Below are 13791 nucleotides of genomic sequence, written 5' to 3'. Positions count from 1 at the left end.
GGCATGCTTTCCCCGACAAGATATCCTTTGGGAATCACTCTCTCAAGTCACCGTAATCGTCCATTTTCGGCGAATGGAGAATGGCGACTATCCCCACATCCGATTCCCAAGGTTTGTCAGCCTGATTATTGATCGGCGGAAACCTTGCCCATACGAAGTTTCCCCTCGTCTTGCTTCTCAACTTCCTCGGATGTCGTATTTCCCAATGGCCTTGTCGACTTCAGGCAAGAAGACAGTGTGACAAGGACTTCGTCCTGCTCTGATCGGTGGACCTCCCGATCTTTTTTTTCTATCTTGTCGCATGTCTACCAATATGCTCCACGCTAAATCACTGGTTTGAGATATGCCCTCAATGGAGATTGATACCGTCATCGTCGGTATGTTTAACTTGAAGTCTATGTTGGGCCTATCCGAAATTGTGGGCTCTGATGAAGTCCCACCTGCTACCCCGCGCCATCAGAACTCCCTGGGAATTTGCAACTGATGAATCACCTTCTTCAGGTAATGGGCCATCGGCCATGATTCTTTCATACATCCTTCATGGCCATATTCCTTTCTACTCATCCGATCCTCCGCATCCCGATCATTTATTGGACGCCAAATTAAGAGCAGTACCGGAGATCTTGAATGCCGATGTCGAGTCTCTTACGGCGCACTTTAACGCCTCACGTCTATCATATTCGACTCAGGCCCTTCCGGTGAACGTCTTGTTAGACACACTTGTACGGCCAAGTGTTGATGTCGACGAGCCGGGTAGTATCTCAAATATTGAGTGGCGCTCTCAGCCTGAGAAGGCTGTGTCTCATCTTGTTTTTGGAAAACCCACGAACCCTGGAGGTCAATGGACAGAAGACCCCCTGGGTGCTAGCTGGGATATCCAGACGTTGAGCTATGCGGCAATGTTGTCCTTGCCAGGTTATTCCTTTGCCAACCACCACAAGAAGACCACGGGCAAAGATTTACCATCATACACGAGGCCTACGCGGCGTGAGATTGCCAATTACTTCTGTGCTTATCCGGAGGCTGCTCGTATCAATGATTCCTTTCGGTGCGGGGAAGAAGTGAAGGGCATCACTCGTACCGCAAACGGCTTTTATGTTCGTTCCCATGATCTTCACTGCAAACGCCTGGTCTTGGCAAGCGGGATCTTTTCCGAAACCCTTCCACCAGAGCCAATGTTACGCCCGTTACTTTCGACCAAACCTACGCCTAATGTTCCCTTACTAGTCGTTGGATCCGGCTTCTCCGCGGCCGATTCCATCATTTCTGCCTCCCCCGACCAACGGATTTTGCACATATATAAGTGGTCCCCGAACGACCGTCCTTCGCCTCTTCGGGCCTGCCATCAGCAAGCATATCCTGAGTATGCCGGTGTCTATCGTCTAATGAAACGGGCCGTACTTGCAGCCGAAGCTGCAAGTAAAGATCGGCGGCCAAAATACCGACGCGCAACTTCAACACCATTCCTTGAAAGTCGGGATTGGGAGGGCCTTTACGAGGGCCACTCTAACGTTGAAATAAAATCTGTGGAAGTCCACGGCGATTTAGCCACGGTCACATTCCGCCGCCAGGATGGAACAATCTTCTCGAGGCCTGTCGGTGGTCTCGTTTACGCTGCTGGCCGACGAGGCACGCTGGATTACCTTGATCCCGAGCTCCGCTGTGAAGTGTTGGGGCACGGCAATCAAGAGAATCTGGCGGTCACCGGCCAGACTCTCCGTGCGAAAGCAATCGAAGACCTCGAGGTCGCCCCTGGAGTTTTCATCATTGGTAGCCTGACTGGAGATTCTCTTGTCAGGTTTTCATTCGGCGGTTGTGTCTACACCGCCGGACATCTGATAACCAGCGAACGGGACAGCCGCAGTGTCTGCGGTAGTTTTGTGTCTTCTGCCAAACTGCATGGCTCTTCACTTTCTGTGATGAACGGCATGGATGGTCATCTTATATACCCGAACTGCGATGTCTCAGACTTGACCCGCGAGGACACTTTCAGCAAAATTTCAACAGTCACTGATCAACCTGCTGTACGCGGTTGGTGGAAGGCGCTCTCTCGCATGTGGAATGATCTGACACGATGAGGCTCTTGGTGACGACATGCATGTATAGCACGAACCTAAATGTAAAATTCTAGACATAATGTGAGACATATATTGATGCATTCTGTACCCGTAGCCCTCCTTTCTCGGGATCGGATTTCGAGAGAAGAGATATATGCTAGTCCCGAGGGGGAAAGGCGGACTCGGTGGAAGATCCCGAACCTTAGATTGACTTCTTTCCGTTCCCGAGGCCACTGCAGGTCTTCAGTGGATAACCTGATCGGTATTCGCAAAGAAGTTACTTGGATCGTCTCATCCGGAGAAAGCGCAATATGTGGTGAAATGTGGGGCTTAACTGGCTGTGAACTTCTCATCTCGTTATTCAAATGGGCTGCCTCGTGGGTTTGTATTTTGTTGGTCGTTACATGTCCTGGGCCTTGGTCCTCTGAAGTGCGCGGAACGGGGAACGTCTGATTCCTATTGCTTGCTCTGTGAGCTCTACCTATGTTGTAGGTATCTAAGTAGAACACATAATTATCTACTCCGTATGGAGGAAGGAAATAATATGATGTATCTTTGGGTAGGAGAAAGGTACAACATGTTGGGTGATTGGCTCATGAAAAAAACACATTCAGAGTGCTCTACCTGTACGATCATTGCAATCTCCGCCACCGACAACATCCAATGAACAATTGATGGAAGGAATGAACTCGGAATACGGAGTACAGAGTACAGAGTACAAGCCTAATCATAAACCGCTTTTTACACAATACAGTAGTTCGCAGCCCAAGCGCATATATCCTTGTTCGTATGAAGTAGACTATGTCCTCCGTGCTATATAGTTACATACTCCTTATACTCCGACACGCTGATCTACCGAACTATTTCACGGTTGACTCCATTCTAATTATACTCAGATAAGAACCAAATTAAAATCATCCTCCCGTTCTCCGCCATTTGCCACTGTTTCCTCTTGGCTCCCTTGCTTAATGGAGTCTTCTCCATATTCACTACGGAGTAACGCAAACTGGATTGGTCTTAACGGTCGAACGGTCTTCCCCTCTTAGCCCCCTTCTTTAGTTCCCGATGGAAGTGCCTTGGCGCTGTCATTAGAGTAATTTGGCTCCTTTTCTCTTTGTACATCTTCATACAAATCGAAGGTACGGCAGATTCCGGGCAGAATGCCGTCTTGGTTGTCCACTCTTACGGCTTTTTACCTGCAAACGAGGCAACCGAGAGGCTAGATCTCAAGACACGCCAACAGAATGGTCTGCCCGGGGGTGTCGCCCATCTCTTCTTTTGTGCGCTTTCGTTATCAAGGAGATTCGCTCATTGGTGCCTTCGGTGGCAATGATTTGCCTTGGTTCATGGTCAGCGACGATAAATTGAAAATCAATCCTGCCAATCCCCAGGAAACCTTTTACCACGATTGTGATGCCGCTCAAATTGAGAGTTCCCTTGCAGCCCTGAAGCCGCACAGTTATCAGACTCTTCGCAGTCCTTGCACCTATGCAACGTGGAAAGATGTACTCAATACTTACCTTTGTCGCAATCAAGATTCTGCTATTCTCTTGTTCGTCCAAAAGAGTGTGGTTAAAAGAACAACGATGGGGACTAGTATGAGAACAGAGTTTGTGGATGCATCTCACATCCCATTCCTCGGCAAACCTGGTGGGACTAGGTACTGCAGCAATTCGTCGATCTGCTGGCGAGGTGTTCTAAGTGTCTTTTGGTTCTCGGGGATATATATTAGTTCATCGCATTTGGGTATTGATTGGCATATAGCGAGAGAATCCTATTAAGATGGATCCCTCAACTCAATCTCTTCTGCAGTTACACATATGCTCCTTGCAATGTATGTAGGTTCAATATGAAAATGCGCAAATATAGTAAATAATATTAGGAGCGGATCGGACCTTGGAGCTTTGCTTGGAGTAGGAACGTGTCCCAAAAAGATAAGAGGTCTAGTAGCGCCCTTGAATAACTCCCTACGCATTCACATTTGCGTGTGTAAGGAAACTAAGTCCCCCTCGGTCTTACGATATCGGTGGTAGTTGCACTATAGGCATGTCTAGGACTCTAGGTCGTGGACCCTGTCTAGTATACCATACCCCTTCGCCTGTCGGTATGAATCGGCATCTTAAATGGTAATAGGGATTGAAAATGTTCTCGAATGCTCTTCTTTGATGATTACCGACCACTATCCGTGCATTATTTTATAATGATAGGAAACATGTAGGTACCTATGTGGAGTAGGGTTTACTAGATCTAACAAGCTTTTTAACGGCCCTGCTGGCGTGGTGGACAAAAAGAAAATAAATTTGATACTAGAAAGGAGAGAAAATAGGAAAAAAGAAAAAGAAACATGAAACGGAAATGAAACGGAAATGAAACGGAAATGAAAAGGACAAAAAGAGAAAACCCCTGGCGGGGGTCGAACCCGCAGCCTTGCGATGAACAACCAGGATGGTAGAAGTCGCATGCGCTATCCAATTGCGCCACAGGGGCTAATTGGGTGGGAGGACAGCCCTGTCATAGATACTTAGGGGAAAACCACATGCATAGATATCTAATACTTGCATTTCCTCATTATCACTGATCCCTCAACTTCGTGTAGGCACAGAGGAGGGCTAGCTTGGCAGCTCTAGGAATGTTGCATATTGGCTAATCACAAGAGCGAATGCTAACTCTTTTTTCGGGCAGGAAGATATACACGTTTAAATCCAACAATTGCTCTCTTGATACGCTGGATTATATATAATGGCTGACACTCGAGGTCACCTGTTCCCGTCACTTCACTATCACTTTGCATCACTCTTAACAAAATGGCCCTTAATTTGTTCCATTACTCGCCTCCGACCGCCGATATATTATCGGTCAACAGATTTAAACCAAACGTGGGTTTCCATCTGCTGCAAGGGTGACTAGCATCACCCGGAATCATACCCCGTAACACACACGATCGATCTCCGATATAAAACAGCCCTTTCGTAGACTGCAACGTATAGAATGCTGACGTTAGTGATAGATAGATATATGGGGGATTTAAGGTTGTTTGTACTACGCGCAACTTGGACAGGTCCTGTAAGTGTGTACGGAGTAGTAGGTGAGAACCTCAGTTTTCGACATATTTGATAATAACATGTATATCACAACCCTGGACTAGAAGTAATACCAATATAACAAAATCAGAGAGACGTGCTGACTAGTATAAATATGTATTCAAGATATCCCTACCTTAAAACTGTCATGGCGCGACATTGTGAGAGTGAAGATAATCTATGCAGAGATGTGAATTATGGACACATGTAAATATGAGGTACATACGCTTGCTATCCATAAATAATGTAAGCACCTATGTGCAGGTGGCCCTCGTCCCATAAAATGGACTACGAAGAGCAAATTGAGACCGAGACCCTTGTGAGAGTATAAATTTCCCTGGAAGAAATAGAAGCATCGCCCGAGATACACACATATCTCCTCTTGATTTAAATAGCTGCAAGGAGCAAGACAGGAGAGCAAAGAGCCATCAAAGCAACAGCTGCAGTGGAGGGGCTCGAGAAAATGGTAGAATCTCAGATCATGAACGAGATCGAGATCTGCAAATCTCGGCCCCTTTTCCCCTTTGGGAAGCCCCGGGCCATGTTGACATCATCCACGTGCGGGCGTCCACTCTACCTAGGCAAAATATACATATACACCCGTCTTTCCTACTCCGTATAAATCCCCCGGACACACGATTTGCCTGCACCTATCATGGCTGATAACAACCAAGGTTGCAAGATTACTCTCTTCTGGTAAGTCTCAGCTAGTTTCTTCAGAATTGTACTAACCTACTACCTAGGCTTGAGAAATCTCGAAGTCATCGGATACTCTGGCTTTTGGAAGAGCTGCAGCTGAAATATGAGCTCAAAACCTTCAAGCGTCGCCCTGACAAGCTCGCTCCAGCCGAGTTGAAGGAGATCCACCCGCTGGGCAAGTCGCCCGTGATTACCATTCAAGCACCGGGTGCCACCAAACCGTTGGTGCTGGCGGAGTCTGGTGCTATCGCGGAATATCTTTGCGACCACTTCAGCAGCGCGCGGCCGACGCTGGTACCGCAACGATACACGCCCGGCGCCGAGGGCAAAGTGGGCGGAGAGACCGAGGAGTGGATGCGTTATCGCTACTTCATGCATTACGTGGAAGGCAGTCTCATGCCCTTCCTGGTGATGACTTTAGTAAATGACTGTAAGTCACTCTTGGTCCCGAGCGTCCCCCTGTATAGTCTCGTATGGAGACGATGGCCCCAGCACCGTTGACATTGCCGACAGCCATTCGGAATGCTCCCCCATTCTTTGTTCGACCTATTACCAACCTTGTGGCCTCGCAAGTTGAGAACCAATTCCTCACTCGCAACGTCGAGGGCAACCTCGCCTTCCTTGAGGAACAGCTTCGCACATCTCCCGACAGTGGTCAATACATTTGCGGCAAGGAACTGACAGTTGCCGATATTCTCCTCAGTTTCCCAGTAATTGCTGTGACCATGCGAACGCTGAAAGATCAAGAGAACAGAAACAAGTACCCTCTTCTTGTAGAGTACGCTAACCGACTCGAGAGCAGTGAGGGGTACCAGCGTGCCGTGAAGAAGATTGAGGAGATTGAGGGGAAGTTCTCAGCTTCTATGTAAAGGCTGTGCCGTGAACCAGAGATGGATTGTGGCTAATAAAGTATGGTCATCAAGTCCTTCAAGGTGGTTTATACCCCATTGCGTCGCTGAGATATGGACGACATTGGATTGGCGGATGATCTCGGATACATGTAGCCTTGCGGAGTCCCCTGTACAGTACGGAGTACCCAGGTCAACAACAGAGATCAACAATGTCACTACTTTGAAAACAGGGAAAAGAAAAAAGTCATAAGAAAATCATAGTCTGTTTGGAGTACAATATTGAGCAATTCTGTAGACCATACCTATACAGCTTCGTAGAACTGCCCAGTCCACTTGGAACCCAAACCTGATTACGTCAGCTGAGTCATCATGTGACCTCCAACTTCAGTCCCGAACGCTTGCGAGCATCGCCCATTCTGTGTCCACGCTTCAAAGCTCTCCACAAAAATGGCTGGTCCTAGCAAGTGTAAGTTTTGAGAGTGCTACAATTGCAGCAAATTAGATTGCTAACTCATTGTCCAGCCCTGATCCTTGATCCGGCCTTCCAGAAATATTACGGTACATGGCCCTCAACTTCGTCTCCCCCGATACAGGATTGCCGATGAAACTCGCGCATTATCCTGGCCTAGAATGCAGCTAGCTTTTGGTCGCAATTTCTTCAGACCATTACTTCGTGCTACGACATATCTGCTTCGAGAGAAGATTTGCTAACGGCTCTCCCATAGAACTCAATGCCAACCGTTACAAGTACTGGCGCTGGACCCCGCGCCATGCCGTGATCTCATTTGTCTACATGGGCCTGATCCCCGGTGTTCTGGGCTATTTTGCCTACAATTACGATGTATGAAATTGCCGATTGTGGTCGGATTGCAACCGAGGTCTAATCTCGCGGCGGAACACGCGCTAACATGACGCAGGGCAAGTTCGATCTCCGTGGCAAGCGCAGAGGAGATACAATCTCCGAGTGGTAAACACTCAGCGACTGGTTCAAAATCAAATCCCCGCCCTTTTATCAGGTTTGTGCCGAGTGGTGACTGATACGGCGCTACATGAAGAATTACACACGGAGGTTGGAAATGATCATGTGGCAAGGGGATTTGACTCGATAACTGTTTTTTTTTTTGATTTTTTGTGCCGATGCCCTCGCCTGGGCCGTGTACTTTATTACAAGCATATACCGCATGGATTTTTTTATTTTGTTGCTTTCGTTCACGACCTTGCGCTCTGGGAGGGAACTTGGAAATGCACCAAGAACACCCGCAGAGCTTAAATGTATAACCCGGGAGTGTCTCGCACGAAATATTCCAAAAATTCCGCCATCTTATGCCAGCTTATCGCTTGACAAACCCCTTGTCCCAGGTACTGGATGTAGATTCTGATGATTCCATTCGTGCTAAACCTGATAATGATACAATGGCTTGACATGGGTATTAATTGCCCCTTGATAGACTCGCTTTTGACTTTGGATGATCCTTGGGTTCTTCAATACGGTGTCCATCCGTGACGACTTCCGCCTCGTCCACCATCAGGCAATCGCTCTCCACGGTGCCAATCTCCTCGGGGCATATGGGGAGGTCCACGATCACCACCTGCTCCACGAGGACCACCCCGTCCAGGCCCACGAGGATAACCATTGTCCCGGAACGCGCGCATGCCGCCTCCACCTCCACCTCTGGGTCCCATGATCGGACCCGAAGCGCCGTTCAGTGGCGGTGCAACGGAACCATCTTCGAGCGGTGCCAGAATTGCGCATTCAATGTAGTCTCCGACGATGAATCGGACATCCTGTAGGGGTCTGTCGGCCTCGGAGCCTTGGAAGCGGAGCGAGCCCGGGCGAGGTCGTGCCTCCTGTTTATCTTCATCGTCATCTGTGCGCAACGGACTATCCCTCGGTCCAACAACAACACTGCCTAGATCTCTACTCAAGTATCGGCCACGCGCATCGAGACCACCCATTGCGGCACCGCGCGCGTCGGGATAAATTAGTCGGAAGCAAAGGCGGGTGCCAACAGGCGGATCAGGAAGTAATGTCGGAAGCGCAGAAGTAAGGAGCTGCGAGAGCTCGCGTAGTGTACATGATTGCCATGTGTAGATTTCCAGATGTTGTGGGAGCGGTGCTGCACTTGCGACAGGCGATGTTGGACGGATGGAGTTTGGTCCGCTGACTGGTCCTCCACGGCGAGGCGGCACGGGGAGGCTGTAGTCGGATAAAGGATTGAAGGTATTGACACGATAAAAGAGTTTTAGGTGAAAGGGTGCAGTGGTTTGGCGGTTGATCGAGGGCTTGGGGCCTTCTCGCGACGGAGCGGCCATGTTGGATGGGAGGCTGACAGTTACAGCTCACAGAGCAAGAATGGACAGAAAACAGAAGGAAATGAAAAACGAGATGAGTCCCAACAAGAAGTTAAAGCTCCGATAAAAGTTCTTGGAGGTAGATACTCGGAGTATGGTGGTTGAGGGGAGTTGACTAGAGATGAACCCCAACGCGGCGTCGAAGGTCGCGGGTTCTGACGTGCAAAGCCGAACATTATTTTCCTCCGTCATCTCCACACCTTATCTTCCCCGTGACGCACCTTTAACCTGTTCATTTCCTCGCCTCTTTTTATTTCAGCTACAGTCGCATCATTTCAACAGCGTGCTGTGTCTCCCTGCCACCATGGACTTCGCCGCATTGATGTCCAAGGAGATTTCCAAAGCCAAGGGTAGCGAAGCCTCCAAGCCAACCAAAAAAACTGCAAAAGGCTCCCCGACAGTGCCCACAAAGAAATATATGCGACGAGGCGATGTCGAAGCTGCCCGCATTGAAGCTTATAATGAAGAACAAGCGCAGTTATCACGCGAACGTGACGAACGCATGGCGAATAAACGCAAACTTGATGACGAGGAAGCGGAGCGAAACCGAGATCGCGAGGAAAAGAAGCGACGGCTAGCGGAGGAGTCCAAGGCGAAGAGAGAGGCGGAAGAAAAGGCCAAAGAACGGGAACGGCGACAGAGGCTCGGACTGCCTGAGCTGCCTGAAAATACCTCCGCCGATGGGGATGAGGAGGAAGACATCGAGGAGCAGGAGCTAATCACAAAACTACGGGAAATGAATGCCCCAATACAGTTGTTTGGGGAGGACTATCGAGCACGCCTTCGACGATACCGTCGTTTAGTTCAACGGGCTGCGGTTCCCAAACAAAAGATCACTGACGGGCCTATTCCCACCACCTTGGAGCCTGTGTCTGGTGGACAGATGATCATTCCAGCAAAGATTCCAAAAGATAAGGAGAATCGCCTGTTCCTTTTCCGACAGTTGGGGTCTTACTTCAACATGGTTTTGTCTGAATGGGAAACGGCACTGGCAAAGCGTGATGTCTCAGTGCGAGAAAGTTTCCAGGGAAGGCAGGCTTTCAGCGCCATGACTCAGTCACGCGAAAACATGACACCGCTGTTCCGCCTCTTCGAAAAGTCCGAGCTAGAGGATGGCCTGCTGGAACCTATTGTTGAGATCGTCCACAAAGCACAACAGCGGCGATATGTTGACGCCAATGATGCTTATCTACGAGTGAGCATTGGTAAAGCGTAGGTTGATCGGACTGCACTATTATATTGAAAATGATACTAACGTCTCTTTAGAGCGTGGCCCATTGGTGTGACCATGGTTGGTATTCACGAGCGATCTGCACGAGAGAAATTACACCAGAGTGACCAACAAGCACATATTCTGAGCGATGAGATTACTCGCAAATACCTGCAAAGCATCAAGCGCTGCTTGAGCTTTGCACAGGTTCGCTGGCCACCGGAGGATCAATTGCAGATCATGGGCTAATGTGTTGAGGACCCGAAATATACCCATAGCGTTTCAAAATGGAAGATGTGTTCAGTAAAAAGTCCGCGGTATTCAATTCCAAATCTCGTGACCAATTTAACTGGACTTCTGCAACATATCAGAGACCCTAATAACGCGGTATTCCCTGCGATTCAGCTTCAGCAACACCTGTACTAATCTTGGCAAGGGAATCATTCATAGGGTGCCATGAGAGTTGTACCCAGGATCTTCGTAGCAAACTCTCCCTCATCCAGTGTAGTTGTGTATGCCCCAAGGCTTAAGCCAATTCTCTTCATGAATGGCGCTAGCGAAGCATTCACTCCATCTCAAACGAGGAAAATGCGTAGAAACATCTGCAATAGTGGAAGGACGAACCAAGCTCACATGGGAGCCAGTATTGTCTGCTTTGCCAACGATTTAGCCGATCTTATATCTTCGTGAGTCTTGAAGCAATTGTCGAAAATCACGACTCCAATGACTGTGGACTTATCAAGGATAGTTGCTAGCTGAAGCAGTTGGCCTAGAAAGATGATTTGACCCTTGTTATATAAATCATGATGCTGGACGACTGCTTCTGCGACGCTCTCAGCCTGATCTTTTTGAGGGTGCTGGTATTTGATCCTGCTATAGAGGAGAGTGGTATGTAAGCCTCCAAAGAACTTAAAGCTCATCTAACCCTTAAGTTGTCTCTGATTATTTCGATATCATGGAGAAGATAGACCAAGAAGTAAGTGTAAGTTTTCTCCATGACAGCCTATTCGGGGAGCCTGTATCAATCCCAGGGCACTCGTTCGTTGCGTACTTGAAATATAACTTGATAAAAGTTTACCTACTACTTAAATATCGATGAAACTTTGTTGGAAAGTGTTCGATTATGTATCTGAATCAAGTATCGACAAATGGCCCATGTCCAAGTGGGCTCCACAGGCCTCCTTTAAAGCCTCACTGGCTCCGTGTCACGGCGGGCAAGTTGATGTCCCTCCGTGACCAGGGAGTTCTTGCATGGACGTGCCGACACCAAGTCAGATAAATTCCCGAGGGTGACCTCGGCAATTTCCTCAAGTGCCTCGCGGGTAAAGAAACCCTGGTGACCACAGATCAAGACATTATGGAAAGACATTAGGCGCATCAGGACATCGTCCTCAATGATCTCGCCCGAGTGATCGTTATAGAAAAGCTCGCCTTCAGCTTCATAGACATCCAACGCCAGTCCCCCCAGTTGTTTTGTCTTCAGCGCTTGGATGACCGCCGTACTGTCGATGAGTCCACCGCGTGAGGTATTGACCAGCATTGAGCCCGGTCGAATGCGCGCTAGCGTCTCCTCATTGATAAGATGCTTCGTGCTCTCCGTGAGAGGGCAGTGCAGACTAACAATATGGCTCTCCTGCAGCAAGGTATCCAGGTCGACGAGCGTCCCATACTGACGAATCTCCTCGCCGGCAAATGGGTCGTGCGCAAGTAGTCGGCATCCGAAGCCATGGAAGATGCGCGCGGCTGCCAGGCCGATACGGCCCACGCCGACAATGCCTACGGTCTTGCCATGCAGAGTATTCCCCAAGAGACCCTCGATGTTGAAATTGCCCTCCCGTACACGATTATATGCGCGGTGGGTCTTGCGGTTCAGGGTTTGTATCAGGGCGACAGCGAACTCCGCCACGGCCTCGGGGGAGTATGCGGGGACATTCGCCACAAAGAGGCCCAGCTCTTCGGCCGTTGCCAGATGGACATGGTTGAATCCCGCACAGCGGAGGAGGATGGCGCGAATCCCGTAAGTATGGAGAGCCCTCAGCACGCGCTCGTCCAGGGTGTCATTGACGAAGACGCATACGGCATCACAATTCTGGGCTAGTGACACGGTTTCCTCGGACAGCGCAAAGGCATGGTAGTCGATGGTGCATAGCTGTGGAAACTTCCGCTCCAGTACCTGATCCAAATAGGTGCGATCGTAGGATTTCGCGCTAAAAACCGCCAGCTTCATGATTGTAGGTTTGCGTTTTGCTTTTTTTTTGAACTACGGTACACCTCTCGATAGCTAGATGACGGTGCATTTCGGGTCTATTGCAAAGTCATGACGACATGTGGTTTCCCCCCCTCGTATGACATCTGCACGCAGCTATTTTCGTCGAATACCCAGACACCGTATGGAGGACGGAGCACTCCGTACTCCGGACAGAGCATGCCATGTCCGGGGGGATGTGGTACATATCCCCAGATGTCCAATCGACTGTAACCTCCCGCATTCCAAGGGATTGTTACTCCGTAGATCTTCCACCGATCCTGAGATCTTGGAATCGGGATTTGAACAGATCCATGTACGGAGTACGGAGTACAACATATTATGTTGTAGGGAGTGCTCCGTCCTCCAGAGTACAGAGGAGATGTACAACATTCATGTAGGTCCATAAGTCCGGAGTACTCCGGTACTCCGTACTCCTACACACCATACATAGATGTACTCCGTACTCCGTAGAGAATAATAGGTCGCTTTTATGATAGGTGTTCGGAGGAGACTCTGTTGCTCATTCCTAATTGAGACTCTTCGAATGGCCTCAAAAATGGGATCTCGGAAATAAAGAGCTTCCGCGGGGCTCCGACGCGTCCGCCATGGGCGACTAGAACCGACCAATAGGAACATCGGAGATCCAACCACACCAATCAGCGCTCGATGATAAGAGAGAGACGCCACACGCCGTCTGATTGGCTGCTACCGTGCGCTAGCAGGATTTCCCGAGGAAGGACCTCGGGAGCGACCTGAGGTCCGTTGCACCTTCCTTTTTGCAGAGTGCGCGATGCAAGGTGTTGGAGGCAAAGGCACTTCTACGCATTTGTAATCAGAACTATCAGATCTATCGACTCCGTACTCCGGAGAGGGACAACATGATTCTATCCGATTTTCGCGTACATGTACGGTAGGTTATTTCTATGTCGTACATCCAAGTATCGATTGCAAACAGAATTATAGTCGGAACTGCACTGCAGACCCGTTGCGGAGCGGGTGGAGAGTGGAGAGAGGAGAGAGACCGCAAAGGGAAATCCGCCTCATGTCTTCATAGCATCCGGTCTAAATCCTAGTTACGTTTCCAAACGGCGGTCAAAAGAAAGTCGAGATAGTCCAGATTATGATTTCATAGGAATTGTCTGTGCGAGAGAAGAACGCAATTTACGAAAAAACAAAAAGGAAAAACAAAACAAAAGTACGTACAGATCGATGAAGTACTTCGTATGGAAATGTACTCCAGGTCACGGGCCAGGAGTACTTAGCGCTACTTGGCCCCTGCGGCGTGGTAGTACTC

At 49.1% G+C, this 13791-nt stretch overlaps 6 protein-coding genes across 6 annotated transcripts; 4 read left to right on the top strand and 2 right to left on the bottom strand.

Moving 5' to 3' along the window:
• Positions 1-352: 352 nt before the first annotated feature.
• On the top strand, positions 353-2078 carry N7457_005090 (uncharacterized protein; the record flags this gene model as incomplete). The annotated part of the gene is made up of 2 exons (XM_057176135.1): positions 353-377; positions 502-2078. The coding sequence occupies 2 exons, from the start codon at positions 353-355 to the stop codon at positions 2076-2078; spliced, it is 1602 nt and encodes a 533-aa protein (XP_057030437.1).
• A 3714-nt stretch (positions 2079-5792) lies between these two features.
• On the top strand, positions 5793-6705 carry N7457_005089 (glutathione S-transferase; the record flags this gene model as incomplete). Its single annotated transcript, XM_057176134.1, has 3 exons — positions 5793-5833; positions 5881-6266; positions 6350-6705. The coding sequence occupies 3 exons, from the start codon at positions 5793-5795 to the stop codon at positions 6703-6705; spliced, it is 783 nt and encodes a 260-aa protein (XP_057030436.1).
• A 429-nt stretch (positions 6706-7134) lies between these two features.
• Positions 7135-7658, top strand: N7457_005088 (uncharacterized protein; the record flags this gene model as incomplete). Its single annotated transcript, XM_057176133.1, has 4 exons — positions 7135-7153; positions 7210-7245; positions 7413-7528; positions 7605-7658. 4 exons carry the CDS (start codon positions 7135-7137, stop codon positions 7656-7658), a joined length of 225 nt encoding a protein of 74 aa, XP_057030435.1.
• A 511-nt stretch (positions 7659-8169) lies between these two features.
• N7457_005087 (SAP18 family protein) lies at positions 8170-9000 on the bottom strand (the record flags this gene model as incomplete). The annotated part of the gene is made up of 1 exon (XM_057176132.1): positions 8170-9000. One exon carries the CDS (start codon positions 8998-9000, stop codon positions 8170-8172), a length of 831 nt encoding a protein of 276 aa, XP_057030434.1.
• A 343-nt stretch (positions 9001-9343) lies between these two features.
• Positions 9344-10498, top strand: N7457_005086 (mRNA splicing protein PRP18; the record flags this gene model as incomplete). The annotated part of the gene is made up of 2 exons (XM_057176131.1): positions 9344-10251; positions 10306-10498. The coding sequence occupies 2 exons, from the start codon at positions 9344-9346 to the stop codon at positions 10496-10498; spliced, it is 1101 nt and encodes a 366-aa protein (XP_057030433.1).
• A 934-nt stretch (positions 10499-11432) lies between these two features.
• N7457_005085 (2-hydroxyacid dehydrogenase) lies at positions 11433-12476 on the bottom strand (the record flags this gene model as incomplete). The annotated part of the gene is made up of 1 exon (XM_057176130.1): positions 11433-12476. One exon carries the CDS (start codon positions 12474-12476, stop codon positions 11433-11435), a length of 1044 nt encoding a protein of 347 aa, XP_057030432.1.
• Between the last annotated feature and the right edge of the window lie 1315 nt (positions 12477-13791).

This window comes from Penicillium paradoxum, assembly GCF_028828445.1.
Source record: "Penicillium paradoxum strain IBT 22861 chromosome Unknown utg000005l_segment0_segment0, whole genome shotgun sequence".
NCBI classification, from domain to species: Eukaryota; Fungi; Ascomycota; class Eurotiomycetes; order Eurotiales; family Aspergillaceae; genus Penicillium; species Penicillium paradoxum.
Note: the sequence above shows the minus strand (reverse complement) of the source record. Positions and strands in the feature narration are given on the sequence as shown.